General features: G+C 42.0%; 1 protein-coding gene across 2 annotated transcripts in view; it reads left to right on the top strand.

Moving 5' to 3' along the window:
- The window catches only part of itsn1 (intersectin 1 (SH3 domain protein)), a 51,348-nt gene that overhangs the window by 8,228 nt on the left and 20,830 nt on the right, over positions 1 to 22,290 (top strand). Inside the window, exons 2-19 of one of the 2 annotated variants that reach the window (XM_085427137.1) lie at positions 5,969 to 6,028; positions 7,765 to 7,857; positions 9,405 to 9,468; positions 9,643 to 9,803; positions 10,224 to 10,409; positions 10,655 to 10,718; positions 10,900 to 11,000; positions 11,106 to 11,169; positions 11,260 to 11,397; positions 13,159 to 13,253; positions 13,600 to 13,739; positions 13,971 to 14,093; positions 14,413 to 14,562; positions 15,662 to 15,802; positions 15,926 to 16,013; positions 16,566 to 16,705; positions 18,287 to 18,370; positions 19,638 to 19,715. In XM_085427137.1, the coding sequence (XP_085283263.1) occupies positions 6,001 to 6,028; positions 7,765 to 7,857; positions 9,405 to 9,468; positions 9,643 to 9,803; positions 10,224 to 10,409; positions 10,655 to 10,718; positions 10,900 to 11,000; positions 11,106 to 11,169; positions 11,260 to 11,397; positions 13,159 to 13,253; positions 13,600 to 13,739; positions 13,971 to 14,093; positions 14,413 to 14,562; positions 15,662 to 15,802; positions 15,926 to 16,013; positions 16,566 to 16,705; positions 18,287 to 18,370; positions 19,638 to 19,715 (1,938 nt within the window). In that variant the 5' untranslated portion in view covers positions 5,969 to 6,000. The remainder of the gene's footprint in view (positions 1 to 5,968; positions 6,029 to 7,764; positions 7,858 to 9,404; positions 9,469 to 9,642; positions 9,804 to 10,223; positions 10,410 to 10,654; positions 10,719 to 10,899; positions 11,001 to 11,105; positions 11,170 to 11,259; positions 11,398 to 13,158; positions 13,254 to 13,599; positions 13,740 to 13,970; positions 14,094 to 14,412; positions 14,563 to 15,661; positions 15,803 to 15,925; positions 16,014 to 16,565; positions 16,706 to 18,286; positions 18,371 to 19,637; positions 19,716 to 22,290) is intronic. The other variant, XM_085427136.1, reaches the window with a different exon arrangement.

Below are 22,290 nucleotides of genomic sequence, written 5' to 3'. Positions count from 1 at the left end.
GCTTAAATGTCTGTGGATACATTTATTTAACTTTTCCTAGTTCTAATCAATGAAACACATTATAGAATCTAATGCACTTTAACATAGTGCTTTTAGGCCCGTTCAAACAGGATACTGTATTTACAGAGTTACACAATTATCAAGATAATTACATTATTAAATAATCTGCTCTGACACTGCTCTGGTAATCTTGTGTTTGTGCTGGGTGGGAGTGGGTACTGCCACCTATCAAGCCTCAGCTCTTGACAGCAACGTGATAAAAAATGTGGTAGAGCGTGTTGGATGCAGAGCTTGGGGTCAGTGGCACAGGGTGTGTTCAGAGCGGGTGTGTCTTTCACGTGTGAGTGAGAAGAGGAGGAAGGAGGGGGTTGGACTTGGTGTGTGTTTGATAAAATGCACATGTTATTTATATGTGGGGGGAGTATGTCGCGTGTGAGCACTCATGCAAGGAGCCTGCAGTTATTAATATCAACACTGTCACTGTTAAGCCATCTGACAGGATGCAACAACAAAATAACAAATGAATGTTCTTAAGATCAGGGTTTAGTTCTGTCATTCAATGATCTTCTGCTTCTCCTTCTTATGTGCTCGTCCTTTTCTTTACAGTTTAGTAATTTGCTGAGTTTTTATTTTTTTAAAAATATAGGGAAATATTAATTATTAATGTGGGTAAGTTGTTTTTTCCTCGAAAACTACTTAGAGAGGTGCGCGAAGATTGTGGCGCAATGACATCAAAATCAGCCCAGGACACAAACAAAGCGTCGAGTATAGCGGCGCTGTTACATGGGTAGTCGTGCTCCAGACCTCGATTTTCAACTACAAGAAGTCTGTTTTCTAATGCATCACATTGTACTGTGATATTAACTGGAGAAAACAACTTCACATTCTACTTGATGATATTATAATCATAATAATTATGATTAGAATTATAATAATAATCTCTTGATTAGTGACGCAACAGTATCGGGTGAATAACAGGTGACATTTCCACAATGTGACATTTATGGTAAATGGTCTGTATTTGTATAGCGCTTTACTAGTTCCTAAGGACCCCAAAGCGCTTTACACATTCATTCATCCATCCATTCACACACACATTCACACACTGGTGATGGCAGCTACATTGTAGCCACAGACACCCTGGGGCGCACTGACAGAGGCGAGGCTCCCGGACACTGGCGCCACCGGACCGGTCCCTCCACCACCAGTAGGCAACGGGTGAAGTGTCTCGCCCAAGGACACAACGACTGAGACTGTCCAAGCCGGGGCTCGAACCAGCAACCTTCCGATTACAAGGCGAACTCCCAACTCTTGAGCCACGATCGCCCCATGTGTTTCCTGTCACATGAATTTTTGACCCACTAAAAGTTTAAAAATGGTGTATCAAAGAGCACCGATATAAAATGGTAACAAATGATCTGCGTTATCCTGATTAGTTGACATAAGTGGACACATGTTAGACCAACAAGTAAAACAGGAGAGCTGATTGAGAAGATTGTGTTGACAATGTTTGCAATCACAGGTGGAGCAATCTGTTGTCTGATTTGACTGAGTTTTGATCCAGCGTGATGTGAAGTGATCATAGAGTAAATGTTTAAAAAACTGACATTCATTATGTGTTATCTCATACTGTGAGTGAACATCGCATTTACTCTTCATTTCATTTTCTCTGTGCTGAATGCAGTGTCAGGAGTTCTTTTAACTGCTGTGTTCATAAGGTGCTTTTTCACTTCTCTGATTAAGAGCAACATGTTCACTTTAAGACAGAAGTAGAAAAGGCGCTTGAGGGGAATTGGAAACTATAAGCATAGATTGCAGCATTTTTTTTTTCTGCGAGGCACAGTACAGTTCAGAGGATGTCCACAGCCATAAGAATATCGGAGTGGATGGAGCATCAGTAATGCAGGAGCTTCAGCAGGAAAATGAGGGGGAGGGACAACCAGAAGCCTTTAGTGTGTGTGTGTGTGTGTGTGTGTGTGTGTGTGTGTGTGTGAGAGAGAGGGGGGGGGGGGGGGGGACAGAGGGGCTTACACAGTCATCTGCCACAAGCCATGATAACAGACTCCAGTTACATCCCAGTGCTCTAATTATGGAGACTAATCCCACAATTACTGTGTATATATATACGGGGTAAACAGAGCATTAAACCCTTAACTGCACATGATAAATATGACAAAAGATTCGATGCAACAAAGGGCTTCAAATTAATTTCTGTTCAGTACTTGCTATTGTTTCAGAAAGATTTGTGCCTGTTTTTGTCGTACAGTTCTGCAAAGGAAAGGTCACACTCAGGCTGTGCGTGCTGATGAATAAAGTAAGCTGGGGGATCTGGCCTAAAGATCATATCAGGAGCCTTTGCCGTTGAATATGTGTCTCCTGATGCATTTATTTGAATTTGATGTCATCTCCATATGTTTGCCTTAACATCCTGCAGCTTTAGCTCAGGACTGAAGGCACAAATGTCTTTATCCTGATATGATCGTTTATTTTATTCTGAAAGGTCAGACTGGTGATGGACTTTGGCTTTTCACTGGGAGCTGTTCTTTGATCTATAGTTCGATATTTCTCTTTTAGCATCTTACCCACGACTATCAAACGTGACAGAGTTGAGGTTTGGCAGGAAAATGCCCAAAATTGTTTTAAAAAATGTGTTTAAAATTGCAATGAAATAATTAATCACTCCGACCTTTAATAAAAACATGCTGCGTGTGGTGTCTTAAATATGTCTACATCTGCGACGTTGACATGTGACTGTTTGTTCTGATATTTCAGGTGTGCCCAGCGAGTGCTTTTGTTCATCCACTATCCTGTTATCAGTTTATTAAATTACAATGCAATAAAGATAAATAAGAATAAAAAATAAGGCACACCTCTAAGATGCCTACTGAGTCGAGTGATAGCTGTCCTTAATCTGTCACAACTATTCAAGCTTCTTCTAAGTTCATGATGAGTACGAATGTTTGGACAGCGCTATTATTATTTTTTCCTCCAGTGTCACGATGGGTGTGATCCTCTTGTTCTTACTTGGGTTTTGTGTATAACTGGTTCTTGTACACAAACGTCAGTTTGTTTCACAAGCAGCTTAATCTGTGGTGAGGACTTTATGCAACTTGACTTTTCATTCACTAGATTTTGAGATGCTGGAAGGTAAAAATAATTCAGCAGTTTATAAGCCCCACACTTTCTGCTCCTGTTTCCATTCTTTGTAAATGGCACCATCTGTTGAGCATCACCTCCAAACTGTTGTGTTTTGCTATCATTTTTCTGTAGATGACTAGAAGTTTAATCACTTCTCCCTGTGTGTTGTTTAAACTAGGCAAAAATGTTTGCAGGTGCTCAGCTGCTTCAATATTCTTTCGTGTAATATCGAGCCACATGTGTGTGCGTGCATGCGTGTGTGTGTGTGTGCGTGTGTGTGTGGGGTGGGCTTTGTTCCTCTGACCTACTTAAGTTGGTTACTTTGTCCTCCCACTCTGATGAGAGTGGGGCACACACACTCCACAGCAAGCCCTTCAATCGGCCAAGGACAGATTCATACTGAAGGGTTTAGCAGTCTTATTGATACAGCAATATCAGAGCGATTTTGGAAAACCATCTTTGTATTGAGTTTTATGATTCGTTTGAGCACTGTAGACTAAATTCCATCTGTCCTTATGCTGTTTTGAAATCTGATGAGTCTCCATCTGAGAACTTAATGTAATAAACTCTAGCTATCATGCGTGGCACGATTCCTGTGGGACTAAATGGAAAAATTGCAAATTTTTGATTTGGACTCTCAAACAGAATTTGGCCTCACTGTTTGGTAATTTCTTGTGTGCGTGAAGCTTGGGCACAGTAAAAGGGTCAACAACCCACACATACATATACTCATCCACCCGTCCTAAGTCCTTGTCTGTTGCAATGTATGTCACATTGTTATTGTGGGCTGTCTGCTAGCTGTGATACATGGGGTGGGAGGCAGGTCTGGATCTGATTATCATGCCTTTGCTAATGCAGACACATGAGCTGTTGTTGTTGTAAGAGATGAGAGTGCTGGTGGAAATATAAGTTACATTTATTTTTCTAACTTTTCTGTCTGTGTTGTCTGTAAGAAATACTGACTTTAAAATATTTATTTAGATTTGACGCTAACATTGCTTTTATGAAGTTACAGTTGTAGCTCACTGACTCAAAGTGTCTTGGTTCTATAATAAAACCAACAAGGAACCATTAACTACTAATGCGAGCTGTGTAGACTATTCAGAAATAATTGCAGTACCTTCAGCTAATGCACAATTTATAGTATGTGGGTATCTTTTTGCATTGGTTTCTGAATTTGCAGAGAGAGCGATTATGGGACTGTAACCAGAATGTGTAAGTTGTCCGATTACCACAAAAACTACCCCGTCTGCTGGCCTGCAGGGGAACGCAAGATGGACTAGAACTAGCTAGTTACAGCAACTGAACTTTCAAAATAAAGGCCTTTTCACACCAGGCGTGTAAAATCTGTGCAAATATTTCTGTCATTAAAAATATTTCTCCGACCTCCCATTTTTAATGGAGCCGTTTACACTGACTGCGTAATTTCACTGGACAAATTTGCAGCATTTGAACCAAGCTCGATATTTCGTGTCATTTTTACAGTGCATAATGAGAGTGAAGGGATTTTCCATTAGTAAATCAATCATGTCATCATATTAGACGGATGGAGAAATTAACTGAAATCACAGAATATACCTGAGCAACTGTCACTGGCCAATATGAGTCAAGTGTTATCTGTGGGAAACATGCTTGGGTGACATCCTCTAAAAGCCTGTACTCTGCCATGTGCAGGGTGCTGATTGGTAGAAAGGTCAGCTTGAACACAAGAGGATAAAGTCAAGGAAAAAGCAAGGAAAACATTTAATATTCAGAAAGCGTTGATGAGAAGCACAGACAGTGGCTTCAGTTGAGAGTTTTCTTATTAACTTGTTTCGCTTCACTACAAAGACGTTCTTTGTCTATTATGACTTCTGTCTTCTTGTTTATCAGAGGCAGAATAAAGGATCAACACTGTGAACATGAGTGGCCAACGTTACTGTTTTTTCACACATTTTTTGACACTAACTCCTTGTGACGATACACAGCTGTAACATGTGGGTGTGAGTCTGCAACGTACCTACCAAGACACTACCATGGATGGTATTTTTATGTGTGGGTCATTGCTCAGTGTTATTGTGTAGTCAGATCTGGACTATCACCAAAGTCTGGCGCCCCGCTCTGCTCTAACATTAACTCCAGCAACTCCACTAAACAACCTCCAGACGCCTTTTACATCTAAGACATTAGAAGCAGAGGAGCTCTGGAGGATAGCTGTAGATTAGTCTTATAAAACCAATGAATTTCTTCTATGTTTTTTGAAGGTGAACTAGGTTTTAATTGCATGCATTATGTTCTAAAAACTGTTCTTGTTAAAATGCGCGGAAGCCCTGGTGAAGCAAAGTGGTCCTGAAAACAAGTGACTGCGCTCAGGCTCAGCCTGCTCTGCATGAAGAGAAGTTTGCTGCCCTGTTGACATGCACAAGCATAGCTAATGTGCTCTGACTGGATGCAGTCTGAACAGATGACAACTGGAGATTTTTTTTTAAACATAACATTTGAAAACATCCAGATAAATTTCTTTAAAAGTTAGTAAGTGTAAGCGTGTAAGGATCACTGGGATGGAGACCCAAAAGAAAGACAGCAGAGAGGAAAATGAGCTCCAGACTGGACTGGAAAATTGCTTCCCCCTCACTGAGTTTGTCCACTGTGTCACCACCTTTGGCTGTTGACCAGACATTGTTTTGTCCTTTAAACATCTTGCTGGGTTGCTGACCTCGCACACAGAGGCTGGCTCCTTCACAATAAAAGCATTTTTCTGGTTCACTAGAGAAATAGTGTTGAGGTGAACAGGTTTTGTTGGTTCGATCAGATAAAACTTTCATCTGTTTTTCTTAATGTGTTGTTTCAGGTGTTGTGTAGCTGCAGAAGACTGAGCGAACCATGGCACAGTTCCCAACCACGTTCACAGGTCAGTATTTACATGTGGTTGACTTAACAGAGAGCTATAGTGAACGTTTTCTCTCAGTCAAGCTAAATGACATCAAGAGTTCATCAGACAAACCACATCTTTGAAGTAGAATAAAGTCTCTCACATGACGCCCTCTAAATAGTGTGTTAGCCGTACAGCAAAGCTGATATTGTTGCTACTTTGGATACTTACATTGTTCATATATTTTCAGATATATTTGTTTTATGCCCATTTTATGCCAAGTAGTAAAACAATTAATTTTACTTTTCTGGTAATATAGTTTTGGGGAGCACTGTAGCTGAGTGGCTATGAGTGGATGTAGCTCCTGTCAAAGAAAACAACAACCAAGTTGTTCTAAAATTGTAGCCAAAGAGACAGATCTCCCATCACAACAACTAAGAGATGGAGGCAAAAGCAGACTAAGTCGAATAGTTAAAAAGCACACAGACTGAGATTTGTCAGACCATAGACTGTGAGCTGTCACCCAAAACACATTACACTGAATGAGGACCAGCATTGCTTGCGTTTTGTCATCAGGGGAACATGCTGGAAATAAATCTCTGCAGCTAGAAGCATTTGAGGCTGAATGAATGTTTGTACAGTTTTTTCTTTAATAAAAATAGAAGAGAATTAAAAAACACATTGCCAGCAGGATAATTGTTGTGTTTCTGTTGAAATGTTGTGGCAGAAGCTTCCAGCACAAAAGACAGCCGACAAGTATAATTTTTATCAACAGTTACAGAGAAATGACTTTCAGTCCGCAGTGATTTGTCTTTCATTTTCCAATGAACTAGAATGACTCACTAAACATTTAACTCCCTTCTCTTCCAAGTAAATGGAAGTAAGACAAATGGTAGAAAGGTAGTGCGATTTACAGAAAATATGGATTTATGCAAGAAAAGATGGATATTGTGTAGTTTAAATTCCTGTTCTTGTATTTTAAATGTATAGTATTAAAAAAAGGGCATACACACCATATATATGTAGTGTGCAAATACATGAGATATTCTTTTTTTCATCGTGTGGTGTCTTTTATAGTTATAACAAAACTTTTGCACCCTGTTCCTTCTTTTATCTTCTTTCTTAATTTCCTTGAATTATTACTTTGTCCCTTGTGGGGCTCTCTGTGGGATTTTCGTGGGTTTGCTGAACTGTGTAACGTTCTTCAGCAGTAGAAACATGAATGCCATCAGCAGCGGTCACTTTACTTTAGTCAGCTGTGAAGTGTTCAGAAAAGCTGTGGCTGCACAATGGCAGAAACTGAAAGGCTGTAAAGAGAAGAGAGCCACCAAAACTGCAAAGTTACCGCCTGTCACTGTAACTGTGCTGGAACTGGATTATCTTATCTTTGTTAAATAATTTTCTGTATCACAGTTAACACCAGCACGTTGTATCACAACATCTTTATAGCTGAGGGTAGAGCATGAGGGCTGGTGAAGCAGAAATGGCTTTTTAAGTAGTAAACTCAGTGATGAGAGAAGCTCACATTATTTCTGTCAACTGCTGATGAATTGGTTGCATTCGCATGTTAATTACGCACTCAGTTCCTCATCCATTCATCTCTGAGCTGGCACTCTGTCCAACCCTTATAGGAGCTATATAACAGGAAGTGAGACTCATGACTAATGCATTCCTCTCAAGCCTCCCTTTTCTTCCTGTCTGTATCTGACTTGGGCTCGACCTCTGTGGTTGTAACTGGCTCTGTGTGTGTTTGTTGTTTCTTATGGATGCGTTAGGTCCAGATGTGTTTCTGATCTCTGTGGACGAGAGAGCCAAACATGACCAGCAGTTTCACAGCCTCTCTCCGACTGCTGGGGGTTTCATCACAGGTAACACTCTCTCGCTCTCACACAAACATGGGTAAGGGGTGATAGGGGCATGCACAATGCCAGTGTCACGTGTTTTATTATTGGCTCTGTGGGGAACTTGCTGTCCAGGGGTCAAATGTCCTAAGTGCTCGATGTGCGTTGTGGGAAATGTGGTTGGATCAAAGAAAACTGGACTTCATTAGGAGAAATCATCACAGCCACTAGAGCCATGACTGCAATTTAATAGTAAATTCATCCAGTTCAAAATCTCAATGTGCCTCACAAATACAGCTGTTCAGATATTTGCTTAAATGCTGTTATTTGAAGAATAAAGACAAACTTTAACTGTAATTTAACACATAATGAGGCAAAGCTTCATTCAGGCTTCAGACTGCTTTAAACGGTCACTCTCAGGCAGCTGTTTCTCCTTTCTCTGTGTGAGTCAGTGAGAGTGGATATCTTTGACCGAAAGAGCTCCACCCCACGTGCTCTTCCCAAGCTGTTTGTGACGGGCAGCAAATCAGAAGACAGTTGACTCACAGGCAGTTGATGTTGTACTTAAGAACAGGTAGCATGTGCCAAAAGCAACTTCACAACTGTTGCTTTGGTCAGACTGGACGCACAAGTTTTTCAAGCGGGTCGGTCTCTGTGTGCACTTTAATGATGTAAGAGTGCAGGCGCACAGACTCCCGTGATGAGGCAGACGGAGATTGTTGCAACCAAAAAAATAAAACTGTTTCCTGTTTCAATGACTTCTGCTTCTCTTCCAGTGCTGATGTGATGATTTATTTTTCCTGAGTCAGGCATGAGAAAAACGGTCACATGGCTGAGTTGCTGTCACAGTTTTCGGGAACAGTGATCAAAGTGCCAGGCTTACCCGAAACATTAAAGGGAGAAGGAAAAGAGCTTGTTTCAGACAGAGGATGAGCTGAGGAGATGAAGAATCAAGGGGCAGACTCACTGTTGTTTGACTATTACACATTGTGTTGCTTCTTAATTAACATGCTAAGGAAACACCGCCTACAAAACCTGTTACTGTTTATCTAGAGCTTCTAATCTATTTGTTTTTGTAATCGAGTAACGTCAGGAGGCAGTTTCTCACCTCCTGGAGTTGGACCATTGTTGTCTGCAGGACCCTTGATCTAACCCTTTGGCATTGTTTAGCATCTACATGTCAATCACACCCCGCTGATCACTGCCCTGCTTCTGCTTGTGTACCTGCACAAGAGCCATAGCTCACCAATGATTGGCTTATCTCCCAGACCCTACCCCAGGGTTGGAAAACGGGAATTTGAGTCCCAGTTTAAGAGAAAAAGAAAACCAAAAAAACCAACAACGTTTTGGACTGTGAGTCATGTAAAGCTGCTTTAGTTCAAGAATGAAAAGTTGGAAGCCATTTCATATCATAGATTATGTTTTACTGATTCAGAGAAACTTCAATAAGGTTTGACTATCTGCATTTTATGATTTAGTTGACATTGTAATAAAGGTCAGAGGTCGTTTACATTTAGATTCTCTGGGCTCTGTGGTGATCTCACATTCTGTCTGTCTGTCTGTCTGTCTGTCAGGTGACCAGGCCAGGAACTTCTTTCTCCAATCAGGGCTTCCCCCGCCCGTCCTCGCCCAAATATGGTGAGTCACATAGCCAGGAATTAGTCAGCTCATTTATTACTCTCCTTTAAAAGTTGCAGACTATTGTCTAAGTTTTTTTTTTTTTTTTTTTTTTGCACCAGTGGTTTTTAATCCATGTCAGATTTTACCCCTCGTTAATGTTTTAAAGTGCTCATGCTCTGTGTGAATCTGCAGGGCTCTGGCTGACATGAACAGCGATGGCCGAATGGATATCCACGAGTTCTCAATCGCAATGAAGCTCATCAAGCTGAAACTACAGGGTCACCCTCTGCCCCCATCGCTTCCTCCCAGTATGAAACAACCCCCGCTACCTTTACCCCCACAGACTGGTTTTGGTAAGACTGACACTTGAACTAATTCCATGAAAAATAAGTGAGCACCTTCCCGTTTTTCTGAGAATCAGCAATACCTGTTACTGTATTTATTCAATTTATAAAGAAACTAAATGAATCTCTTCTACAAGATGAGCTGATTGAAAATTTCATTTGATATAAACCTGTTTTGATCAGCCACAAATTTATCTCCTGAACCTTTGATGTTACGAGGGCTCAGAAGTGTCAAGGAAAAAGCAGTTGGATCACATCATTGGAGTCAGGACAGTTCATGGGGCATCTTCATTTCTTAAAAATACTGCAGATAACTTGTAATAAATAATTGTCTTTTAAATTAACTCATATATAGTGATAATGGTCCTGCCTCCTTCACTGTGTGTACAGACAGCATCATCTTGTCTTCTCGCTCTGTTTTTAACTCAGGCATGCCTCCCATGGCACCCATCGCTACTCCTCTGCCCGGCGTGCCCCCGCTCCCCTTGCCTCCTCTTCCCGTCGGGGTTTCGCCCCCACTCGTCTCGTCTGCGCCGCCACCCCTCCCACAGCCCATTGCCAACGGAGCTCCTCCCACGGGCATAATACAGCCTATCTCAGGCTTCTCCCACCCAGGTAACAGTGGAGAGCATTGTCGTCACATCTTTGTGATGCGTTCCATCGCTAAGCTTGTATTTACACATAACAAGCTTAATGTATTTACATTTCAGACATTCACACGCTCTCTTATCTCTGCATGAATGCTTTTCTAAGACACGGGTCACTATTTTGTTTTTAAGTTAGAGGCTTCTTAGTAAAATTACACAACAACACATGCAGTTCACCAAGTCCTAAAATGCACTCCTCTCTGTTGCTCTCAGCTCCCTCTTCGTTTAATCGGGCCAGTACCAAGCTGCAGAAGGGCTCGTCCTTTGATGCTGCTGGGTAGGTCAAGCAATCCAAATGTTTGCACCATTCTGAACTTGGTGAATTTAGCTGTTACGTTCATGTAAAAGTCTGCTGTGCACTTGAACCTATAGTCCTTCGTAGCATGTAGTTTTTTCTTTAATTATAAAATCTCATTGGTTTCTCATTCTTGCTTTTTATTCTGTTGTCCTCCTCCCAGTGCTCAGCCCCCTGCTGACTGGGCAGTTCCTCAGTCCTCCAGGCTGAAGTACAGACAGCTTTTTAACTCCCATGACAAGATGATGAGTGGACACCTCACTGGTACTCACACACACTCACATGCTGTTGATTGTCATCATGTTTCTGTTATGTTTGCATGTAAATGTGTGTGTCTTTCTCTACATTTGATGTACATCTGTGTTTCAGGTCCCCAGGCTCGCACAATCCTGATGCAGTCCAGTCTTCCTCAGACCCAGCTTGCCACGATATGGTGAGTACACTTGAATTTAACCCTCCATATCAGAACAGAAAACAGCAGTCCTTTAAATCTGACTTTTTCCTTTCATGTTTTTCCCCTCAGGAGTCTTTCAGATATTGACCAGGATGGAAAACTGACAGCTGAGGAGTTTATCTTAGCTATGCACCTCATAGATATGGCTATGTCAGGGTTACCGCTGCCCCCTGTGTTACCTCCAGAATACCTCCCACCATCATTCAGGTAAATGCTGAACTAAACACGAGGATGTTACTGACAATGTGCTGGTCACTTAAACAAGAACCAAAAAATCAACCTCCAAACATTTAAAAAAAGAAAAAAGAAGCTAGAACTGAGCACAGAGGTTACATGTGGTCATTAGGGGTGCAACGATACACAAAAATCACGGTTCGGTACTTTGGTGTCACGATTCGATATTTTTTCGATACAAAAAACAATGTTCATGCCTTTTTAATTTGTCATTTATTAAAAGTATAAATATATATTTTAACTCAAAAGTACAGTTTTTAAATTTAATGTTGCTGAAACAACAAAGTAATTAAAATAATAAATCTATCTGATGGAGAAATCACTCATCTTTGGAAAAGAGAGTTTATTACAGAGAAATGTCTCTTTCCAAAATAAAAGCTATACTATACGCTTCTTCTGGGCTATATTCTCAGCAGCATATTAAACATATCAGGTCCCCATAAGGAGAATCCTGTGCTAACAGCTGTCTAAATGACTCTGGTAAAGTTTGTAGCATGCGTGCTTGTTGTTTTTGTCTGCTTCCACTTGTCTTTGCACTAGGATGATGTCGGAGTAAATGTGCAGTCATATTCGTTGTGTTCCCACTAGTGCTGTCAGGTTAATCTGAAATGACGTTAACGCCACAACACAGCAAATCTCCGTTAACGAGCTACCGCGGATCGCCCCGTGCATGGGGCTGGACGGCCAACATGTTAACGAGCTAACTGTGCTAACGCACTAGTTCCCACCCATGTAATTGAGCATTGCATGGCACATCCAACATACTGTTTTACTTTAGTCCATGACTCGCTTACCTTCAGGGTCATACGTCACATGAAAACCAAAATAATTCCAAACGCCAGATCTGAATGAGGGTGGGGGAGGTTCAATTTGCCATGTTGCAACGACAGCTTAACTTCTGTCTCGCTAGCTTGCCCTGCGCTCAGTGAATCTGCGTTCGACTACTCCGCCTAGGCTGCACTGTCGAGCGCAGATCCACTGAGTGCTCAACACAGACAGCATCGTCAGAAGGAAAGTTGATAAAATAAATTAAAAATTTTGTATTGTTCGATACATATGCGTACCGAACCGAAAGCACTGTATCGAACGGTTCAATATCGATGCGAATATCGTTGCACCCCTAATGGTCATACTAATCTGCACTGGTATTTAACAATTACTTCTTGATGAGACTGTTACACACATATGAGCTCATAAGAAACACCAGCACCACCTCTCTCCAGTCATGTCATTAAGGCAGACGATGAGTTTTCCTTCGACCTGAACTAACCACACTGGTCTCTGTGTGCAGCTGGAGTCTGTGTGCAGGGACCTTACAATCATATAATAACCACATAATAGTAAAAATAGACAGTCAGTATTAACTTTGCTCTCATTTTCAAAAAGGTTTCTTTGGAGTTAATGATGTCAGGTGATCAAATATGTGAGTTTTATTCTGATTCAGCATTACAAAGTGAAGTGTTGCAATCCCTGCACTGGAAAAAAATGTCTTGCAGGTTTGGTTTTTATTACTCTGAAATTTATGACTTTAATTAAAACATTTTATATTTGTTTCTGGCATTTGCCCCTCGATCTTTAATAGTTCTTTTCCTTCAGTGCCCCTACAGCTGACCACTTGTTACATGCTAAATGCAAAGATGCAATACTCGATTATTGTTTTGTGCGGCATTGCTTATTTTAAATGATAAAGGTTGAAAGATCTGATCGGTCGTTGTTCGTCCCTGTGTGTGAAAGGCGTGTGCGCAGCGACAGCGTTCAGTCGGACCAGAAAAGCGTCCAGGAGGAGATGGAGGAGGAGACGGAGACCAGCCAAGATAAGAAATTACCAGGTGATTCGTCCTAACCAGCGAGTACACGCTGTTTTATTACTGGTCAAAGTGGAATTAGATTCACCCTGAGCTGCTACTGACGTTTAGACATCATTGACTTATTTTGGCTTCTGCAACCTTCAGTAATTTTGTAATAAACTAATATTATGTGACCTGTGTTTTTCTTTTTGACCTTTTTGTGGCCACAGTGTTCATTATGCTGACAGAACCTAACCGTGCTTGTGTAGTCGGCTCTGTTTTCAAGCTTCTTCCTCTCATCTAAAATGGTTCTAGCAGTTTCAGTTAAATAATTTGCAAACCATCTATCATAGCCCACTTCATAAACGTCCTCTTTGTCTCCCTGCAGTGACATTTGAGGATAAGAAGAGGGAAAACTTTGAGCGAGGGAATCTGGAGTTGGAGAAAAGACGTCAGGCCCTGCAGGAGCAACAGAGGAAAGAGCAGGAGAGGCTGGCTGCCCTGGAGAGGGAGGAGCAGGAGAGAAAGGTTTGCTCTTTTCACTGTGCACTACACATTTGATTTGCTCATGGTTTAAGGCTTCTTTATGAGGCCGTAAAATAAACAGCGCTTTCAAAGTTCTGGCTACAATCTCCTGCGTCAGTAAATTATTTAATTCAACTCTTGAAACTTGGAGGATACGGAAACGCATCGGGGTGACGCGTGACAAATACCGGTTTGTTTGTTCTGCCAGCTCATTTCTCTACGTTTGTGCTTCAGGAGCGTGAGCGTCTGGAGCACGAGAGGAGACGGCAACAGGAACTAGAAAAACAGCTGGAGAAGCAGAGAGAGCTGGAGAGGCACAGAGAAGAAGAGAGGCGCAAAGAGATAGAGAGGAGAGAGGTATGATAGAGAGACAGAGGGAACATCTGCATTTTAATTAAAGAGCCAAAGCTGGGCTGAAGCATAACTGCTGCAAACTTGTAATTAGTGCTGCATACAAGCGCACACCAACCCCCCCCCCCCCCCCCCCCCCCCTAAAATCACTCACAGCAAAGTGCCCGATTCACACCGCTGCACCAGATAACTAGTCATGTGTAATCAAGTGTATGATGTACTATATGTATATAATGTTTAACCTCCAGTCTTTTGTGTTGTTGTGCAGTTTCTTTATAAAACTGCGTCCTGAGCGTAAACAGAACTTTCTGTGTCTGTGTGGCAGGCCGCTAAGAGAGAGTTAGAGCGCCAGCGTCAGCTGGAGTGGGAGCGTCAGCGGCGGCAGGAGCTTCTGACTCAGAGAAACCGAGAGCAGGAGAGCATAGTTCTGCTCAAAGCCAGGAAGAAGACGCTGGAGTTTGAGCTGGAGGCTCTGGTAATCAAAAATACTCAGTATGTCTGTGAAGGTTCTCAGTCATCCAGGTCATCATAGTCTAAGGAGCTTGGAAAGAAAAGCGTCTGGACTTTAAGTTCCTTGAAGATGTTTCACCTCTCATTCAAGAAGCTTCTTCAGTTCTAAGGTCAAATGGTGGAGAGTCCCAGATTTAAACCCAGTGGGAGTAACCCCCCAAAGAGGGACAAAAGGACCCCCTGATGATCCTCTAATCACATGAGCCAAGGTGTGAAAGCGGGTGTGGGTCACAATCAGCCAGGGTTTCTGGTGAGCTCGTTGTGAAACCTGGCCCCACCCTATCATGTGATTTCCTGAGGTCAGATGGCCCAGGGTGTGAGTGGGCGTTAAGGCGTCTGGGAAGGGAACTCAAAACTGGATTATAGATGGCAGACAGTTGGTGCCACCGTCTCTGTTCATAGAAGCATCTATGTCCACTGTGAACGACCATCTTTGAACAGAGGCGGTGGCTTACGACACCAACTGTCTGCCATCTATAGTAAGTAACTGACTCTCAGAATCGTCGTTGCACGAAACCATCAGACTGCTGCTGGTTGATCACTGTCCTGCCTCTTTGTCAGACTGTTAGTGTCAGTAGGTCAGACACAGCTGATAATGTGACAATAGAAAGTTGGGATTCTACTTTTTTCCTTTCAGTGTTCTAATTTGGAAGAAAAAGATGGAAACTTCAGCATTTATGAACTGATGTTTTCATTAAATCAGACTAATCACTGCTAATAAAGCTACAGGATTAAGGTTAAGTGTCATCTCATTCTTCTGCCCTGAGGAGATATTTGGTAAAGTGGAGGCGTGTTTTTCATGAGGCTAAATGGTCTCTTCTGATGAAGAATCAAACTCAGCAAGTGATGAATAGAAGATGAAAATAAATCTGTGAAAAGTGGCTGAAACGTGGGGTCAAACATGAATCCACACAGATTAGAGCAGCTAATCCAGACCTTTTTTCTTTTTCCACAACAGAAAAAGCTAAATTAAAGATTTTATCTTCCATCAACATGACTCGAGTTTGGATTTCACTGTTTTTAAGTATTAAATGTGATCTATTCTGTCTGTGTGTTTCCTCCAGAATGACAAGAAGAGCCAGTTGGAGGGTAAACTGAAGGATGTTCGGTTTCGTCTGTCGAATCAGAGGAAAGAGGTGGAGCAGACGAACCAGACCCGAGAGACGCGCATCACTGAAATCACGCTTTTGCAACAACAGCTGCAGGTGTGCCAAGCAAACAAAACCAGCAGCTAATGAATAAAAGAATACAGTTCTGACCCCACTGACGACCGGCTCATTACTGTGTACGTGTTAACCCTTTCTGCTGGTCTTTCTGGCTGCGTGCAGGACTCCCAGCAGTGGTTGGGGAGGCTCATTCCTGATAAGCAGAGTCTGAACGAGCAGCTGAAACAGGTTCAGCAGAACAGTCTGCACCGTGAGTACCGCAGACACTCGGCTCACATGCAAACATTATCATTCATTCTTGTTGTGGAACAGCTGAAATTTCGTCGCTACGACTTTTAATTTCTTTTTTTTCCCCACTTTTTAATTCAGTTTAGTTTCAGTTTCCAGAGGAGATTTTCTTGTTTCAGTTGCGTTTTTATCCCTCAGTCGCAAAAGGCTTATGGAAGTTTGTAGTTTGTGAACGCGATAACGGCGCGATTTTGAAACTGATACCATAGGTGGGTCTACTCGGAGGCTGAGGGGTGGCGCTTTTATCTTCATTTTAGTTAACTCAAATGTTTTTTAGCATCTAGTTTTTAGTTTAAGGTAAATGTTTTAACCTTGGTTGTGATGCCATATTTTGTTTCTGATAAAAACGTTCAAAGTAAATGTTTTGTTTCAGATATTACAATTTTTAAAAGGGATTAGGAGTGCGTACGTTTTACCTTGTTAACTGTCTGTTCTGCTAATTACTGCGTAGCTTGGAAACTTTGATTTATTAACTTGCTGCTGTCTCATGCTGTCTGTGTGTGTGTGTACTTAGGTGATAGTCTTTCGTCCCTGCAGAAGGCTGTCGAGCAGAAAGAGATGAGCAGACAGCAGCTCAGAGAGCAGCTTGATGCTGTGGAGAAAGAGACGAGGGCCAAACTGCTAGAAATAGACGCTTTCAACACTCAGCTGAAGGTAAAGAGACAAATGATCAACAACACCATGCAGGACAGGAAAGCCACAAACATACTGGGCAGGGTTTTTCCTGTGTACGTGTTGGCATCCCCAAAAGAGACAACGTAAAAGACATTTTAACCATTATTTAATATCATGGTTCACTTATTCTAGCATAAAATATACTAAAATGTATAACAGTTGTGCTCACGCGTGTCATTACCCCACAGGAAAAACCCAGCCAGGAAATGCCAGGTCACAGTATTATGTGGTTTGCCTAATAAATTAAAAGAGTTTAACATAAAAAGAAGCATAAAAATAACAGATGTGAATCTAATACTATGTTACAATGAGACGTTTGATGCACACTGTGATATTTGTCTTGTTGTTGTTCATTTTTGTTTGGAAGCTGCGCTCCATTGGTGTTTTCACACAAGTGTGAGGATATTAACGTGCTTTTTCCAATTCACCTTATATATATCTCTGTTAAAACTGCCTATTCTATTTAAATAAACCTAACATTATTAAATCTGTTGATTATAAGAGTAAATAAAATCTAATTTTGGTGCTGAGAAGCATATTTTATTTCCTTGTAACGTAGACGTGAAGTAGCTGCATGTTTTCTGTCCAGATAAATGCAAACAAAGTAATTTCTAACGCAGTAGCTGTTTTTCTGACTGAATCACGGCCTGTCCATCCCTCATGACCACATCCTCACAGCTTGGTTTGTCACAGTTTCCATGTTTACTGATGTTCTATTTATACCTGACTGCTTCTCTGTTTGTGTTCATGTTGCTGTTGTTTTCAGTGTTAACGCTGATTGGCGTGTTTTTGGAGAGTGTACGCAGGAACACTGAGTCCAGCTGCTTCGCGTAGCTTTCACACAGTTTACTACAGAGAGATGAAGATTTTATTCCTCCGGAATTGGATCACTGCAGTCTGTTTACGTGTCCCAGAGCACCTTTTGTCCCCGTTTCTTATTTATTTCCTCTGGATTTACCCCGGACAGCGAGACAGGTCAGAGAGGGGAGAAACAGTCTGCTTAAACAAGGAGGAGAATGAGAAGAAAGGGAGGATAGCAGAGACTAAACAGACCACAGTAAACTGATTTTCTTGCAGCTAATCTAATAAAGTTGACTCTCAGTTGGATTCAGTGTAAAAACCACGATGCAGTGATTGGGTAAAGCCTAGCAGCATAGGAGCAAACGCATAAGCGGCGTATGTAACCATTTCTCTGCAGAGGAACACGCAGCCGTCTCTGAGTGGTGTTATTCTTTGCAAACAGAGGCAGAGGCCACTGAGACATAATCGATATTTGACTATCCTTCCCTCCACCTTCCTTTCTACGCCACTTCCTCTCCCTGAAATCTTCTCTTGTCACTCTGCTGTGCCTCATCCGGCACAATGCACCTTCTGCCTTTTCTGCTTCTATTGGCTGTCCTCGTCTATATTTTGTTCCCGTTTCTTCCACCTGTATTTCTTGCATTCATTTTCTCCCTGTTTTACTCTTTGTTTATTCCACATAATAAACCCTTCCTTCTATATTTTCTACTCTTTTATTTTATTTCCTATACTGGCCTTTTGCTCCCTTTCCCATGCCAGTCTCTGTGTGAGTTCTATGCCAACCACTGTGCCAGGATAGATGCCCTGCGACGCCAGCTTCAGGAGGAACAGAGAGGGAGACAGGTAGAGCACACTGCCACTGCTGGACTGGGGTGGTACTGCAGCTGGGACATACTCTAATATAAAACAATATCAAATTCTGCAGTTAACACTAAGCCATTAATGGCAAAATCTGGAAGAAGGAGTGGGTTCTGCATTTTGATTGGACCTGATTTGGCAGATTATCAGAGGAATGATTTGAACTAAAACACTGTACACCCTCTTGTGAGAATACTAACCTGCAGGCTTGAAGTGTTTTAGTCACTTTAGAAGGCTTTGCTGTCCTTAACACCAACAAACCAGACTTCTGGTCTGATTTGTGGTAACATTTCAGTGCATCGCTTGTACTGCACTGTGCTGTCCCTGCCAGCCAGAGAGATGTACCGTGGCCAGTCGAGGTCTTGTAATTGTCGAGCTGTGACGCACCGATGTAGTCTGTGTGCTGTTTATTGCTAATCTCACACGTCAAAGTCAGGAGAGCCTCTAACAAGGAGGAGTGCACCACTCGCTACTGATCCCGGCTCTGTAGATGCACTGATGAAGCAGCAGGACACGACTGACACAGGAAACGACAAAGCCTTTAATAAGGTTGTAACGATTCTGACTCGGAGACGGAAACGTCAACACGAATGTTTGCTGCTGCTGTTAATGCCGAGTTAAAGACTCGAAGGTGACATTAACATCCTGCTGGTAGCTTTAATTCATTTTAAGACTTTTTTTAAATGCAGGATTTTTTGACATCTCTAAAGATTATTCACATGATGAGTAATCTGGATATACATGAGAATAATGTTTATTTTTTTGTTCATCTATTTCTGATTAAGTGATCATGCCTGCAGTAAAAAACATATTTATCGAGCGTATGTTTGTTTTAAAGGCAAAGCAGGAATTAAAATGGGTAGAACCGGTTTGAGCAAGCTTACTTACTAAAACTCTTACTTATGATCCAAAGCAAGGTGACAATTAGAGGCAGCCAGCGTTTTACCTCTGATGAAACTAACAGCACATTAGTCATTGCAGTGACTCACGAGAGCCTCCCTTCATGAGTCAAGGCCATATTGTGCAAGCCTGCTTTTCCTTTAGTGTCTCAGAAGAATCAGACTGATCCACCTAATATTGAAATTAACTGGTCATGTGACAAGAGCATGAGGTTACATGGACTAACCCCAACAAAAATGACTTGGTGTGTACAGAAAAAAACCAACAAAGAAATCTACTGACAAATATTGTGTGTGTCTGTGTTTTGAACTGTGTGCGTGTGTGTGTATACATATATGCGTGTGTGTTTCAGCACCAGGAGCAGGGGCAGCTGCAGGAGTGTGTGTCAGCTGTCAGAGTGTGTCTGACTCGGCTAGACCACGTTATAAAGGTCCATGAAACAAACCAGCCTCCCATCACGCCCCTCCTCCTGTCGCCATTCTTTGATCTTCTTCTTCTTCTTCCTTCTTTTCCTCATCACTCGTCTTCCTTTCTGTCTCTTCTTCTCTTCACCCTAAATTTGTCATCCTCTCTATCTTTGCCTCTGATCTTTTGTTCTGTTAGGCTGGTGTTGGCTCACTACTGATCCAGCTGGCTAGCTGTGCTGCTGTAGTTAAAGGAACAGTTCAGCCCAGAATCAAAGTTGGTCTGAGTTGCGCCGTTTTTGGAGATGATCGATGACTCTTTAATAAAATGAAACTAAATGAAACTCACCTTTTGAAAAGCAAAAACCTGCAGGTTTAGATCTCACCCTGGGTCAGCCACACCTGAATCAAAGGATTAGTTCATTACCAGGCCTCCGGAGAACTTCAAGTAATTTAGCCATTTAAATCAGCTTTGTTGGATCAAGGACACATCTTGATGCAGGACACCAGCCCTTGAGGCCTGTTGTCCCCCCAGCCCTGACATACAGGGTTTCCAGAATTTCTTACTACACCTGCCGGCTTGGTGGACGCAGTCAGCAGTAAACTATGTAGATTTCTTCAATTAGCTAACCTACAGGACGGACAATCCTCACACAGGCACACATCACTGGGTCATGCCTGTCATGGGTCTTTGAATCTGGATGTCCTTGCTCTCACTAACTAGTTTTTTTGATATAACTTCTTGATTATAATAATATAAAAAACAAAACAGAAAGTAAACACCTGTAGATTAATGCGTAGATGATGATTGTAACTATGCAACTCACACCAAGACAATATAGACTAGAGAGCGCTACACACCGGGTGAAATGTGTGTATCCATGATGATAAATTATGGTGAAATGTCCCTTCACTACAGCAGGTATATTACTTTAGGTGACTTTATGCTGTTGCTATGCTGGGATTTACTAGATTACAGATGCTATACTGTAATCCTAAAGCCTGCGTGCTACCAAATTATGTTTCAGCCAGACACGTAGAAGGTACTAGAAGTTAACCAGCCTAATGTGGCAATAAACTAGACCTGATCTGGACAAACGTTTGTGTTTTTGTGTGTGTATGTGTGTGTGTGTGTGTGTGGTCTCTGTTGTTTCGTGTATCCTCCACTTCCTGTTTGAGGTGATGTGGAGGTTTCTGTCTTCACATTTGTAGTTCGGCTCGTTGTGTCTCTCGATTGCTCGTTTCTGGAGGTTTCCTCACATCGGTTGTTTGGCTGAAACACGACAGCTGCCTTGTGTTGTTGTTATAGTAACAGAGTGTGTTCTAATGGCACAGCTGGTTGTCATGACTACACAGAACTGCCCCTTCCACAGTTGCATCCCTTCACTTCCCTTCAATCCCCCTCCCTCCCATACATTTTTTTTTTTTGACCTCTAACCCATCCCACGAACATACTGTGCGCCGTGCAAGCTCCGCCCCACCACCATGACCAGAGCCCTCTATTACGGGCCGGGTCTGTTTCCAAGTCACATCCCTTCCCACGTACTGATAACATATAGAAAAGTTTGTTTTTTAATCATACTCGGACAGAAACACAAGTTGCAGGGACTTGAGTGCAGGCAGCTGGTCCCCCACATCACCACCATTTCCTTTTTACGGCCTATCTGATTCTGGGGCAGAGCAGAGACGCTATTCTTGGATACCTCGTGGTCCTTTAAGAAGAGAGGTGGGGACGTGCCTGAAACACCTGAACTTAAGAAGTAATTTCTACCACTTGTATCGGCAGTCTTATCTTTTCAGCTGTGATCATTAAATCGACAGCTTCTCTTTCACACTCTGCGCTCCCTTCACAACATCAGCATCACACTCATAGGTGATGAACAGTATGTGCATTCAAAGGCTTGTTCCAGGAAAATCAGAGAAGCAGTGGAGATAAAATAATGTCACCTGAGCAGTAACAATAAAACAGGATTCTATAAGGACAAATGTTCCTTGCCTCACTTTCTTGTTGTGTAATAACTGTTACACAGTGGTGTAAAGTGAGTGCATTTTTAGTTGCGATGAAATATATTGAGCCTATTTCACACCTTCACTTATTTGTGTTAAGTCTGCAGCATCAGAACATCCTGATAAATTCACAGAGGAAGTTCAAAACTAGCTTGAACTGAATAAAGGGAAACTCCATGAGAAAGAACCCTCATGGTAACCATTGCCTTGTTAACCTTTCTGTCACTTGGCTGTTCTGAGTGACTTACACTGAGTCTCGAGGAGAGACGCTGCCAGGTGTAGATATAAAGGTAATGCATGACATCCTAAACTTTGGATCAAATCTGTTTATGGTCATGATCAAAAGCAGCAGCCGCCATCGCTCCACAAAAAGCCTTTCATGAAGAGTTGGATGATCTGTGCCTTCCATTGCACATCAGCTCAGAAAGCTGTAAGCCCCGACGTCAGTGTCTTCAGGTTCTCTGTGACATGTGATGTTCTAGTTCGAGTGCAGTGACTGGTTAAAAGAAATGAGACTTCCCAAACAGAAGGCTTCAGTTTAGCGTCCTGCCTCGTCCGTTTTAGAATAAACTAACAAGACTACCAAAGTAAAGG

Source organism: Rhamphochromis longiceps, linkage group LG13, assembly GCF_057381845.1.
Source record: "Rhamphochromis longiceps isolate RC_006_pf linkage group LG13, R_longiceps_female_GT1.1, whole genome shotgun sequence".
Lineage (NCBI taxonomy): Eukaryota > Metazoa > Chordata > Actinopteri > Cichliformes > Cichlidae > Rhamphochromis > Rhamphochromis longiceps.
Note: the sequence above shows the minus strand (reverse complement) of the source record. Positions and strands in the feature narration are given on the sequence as shown.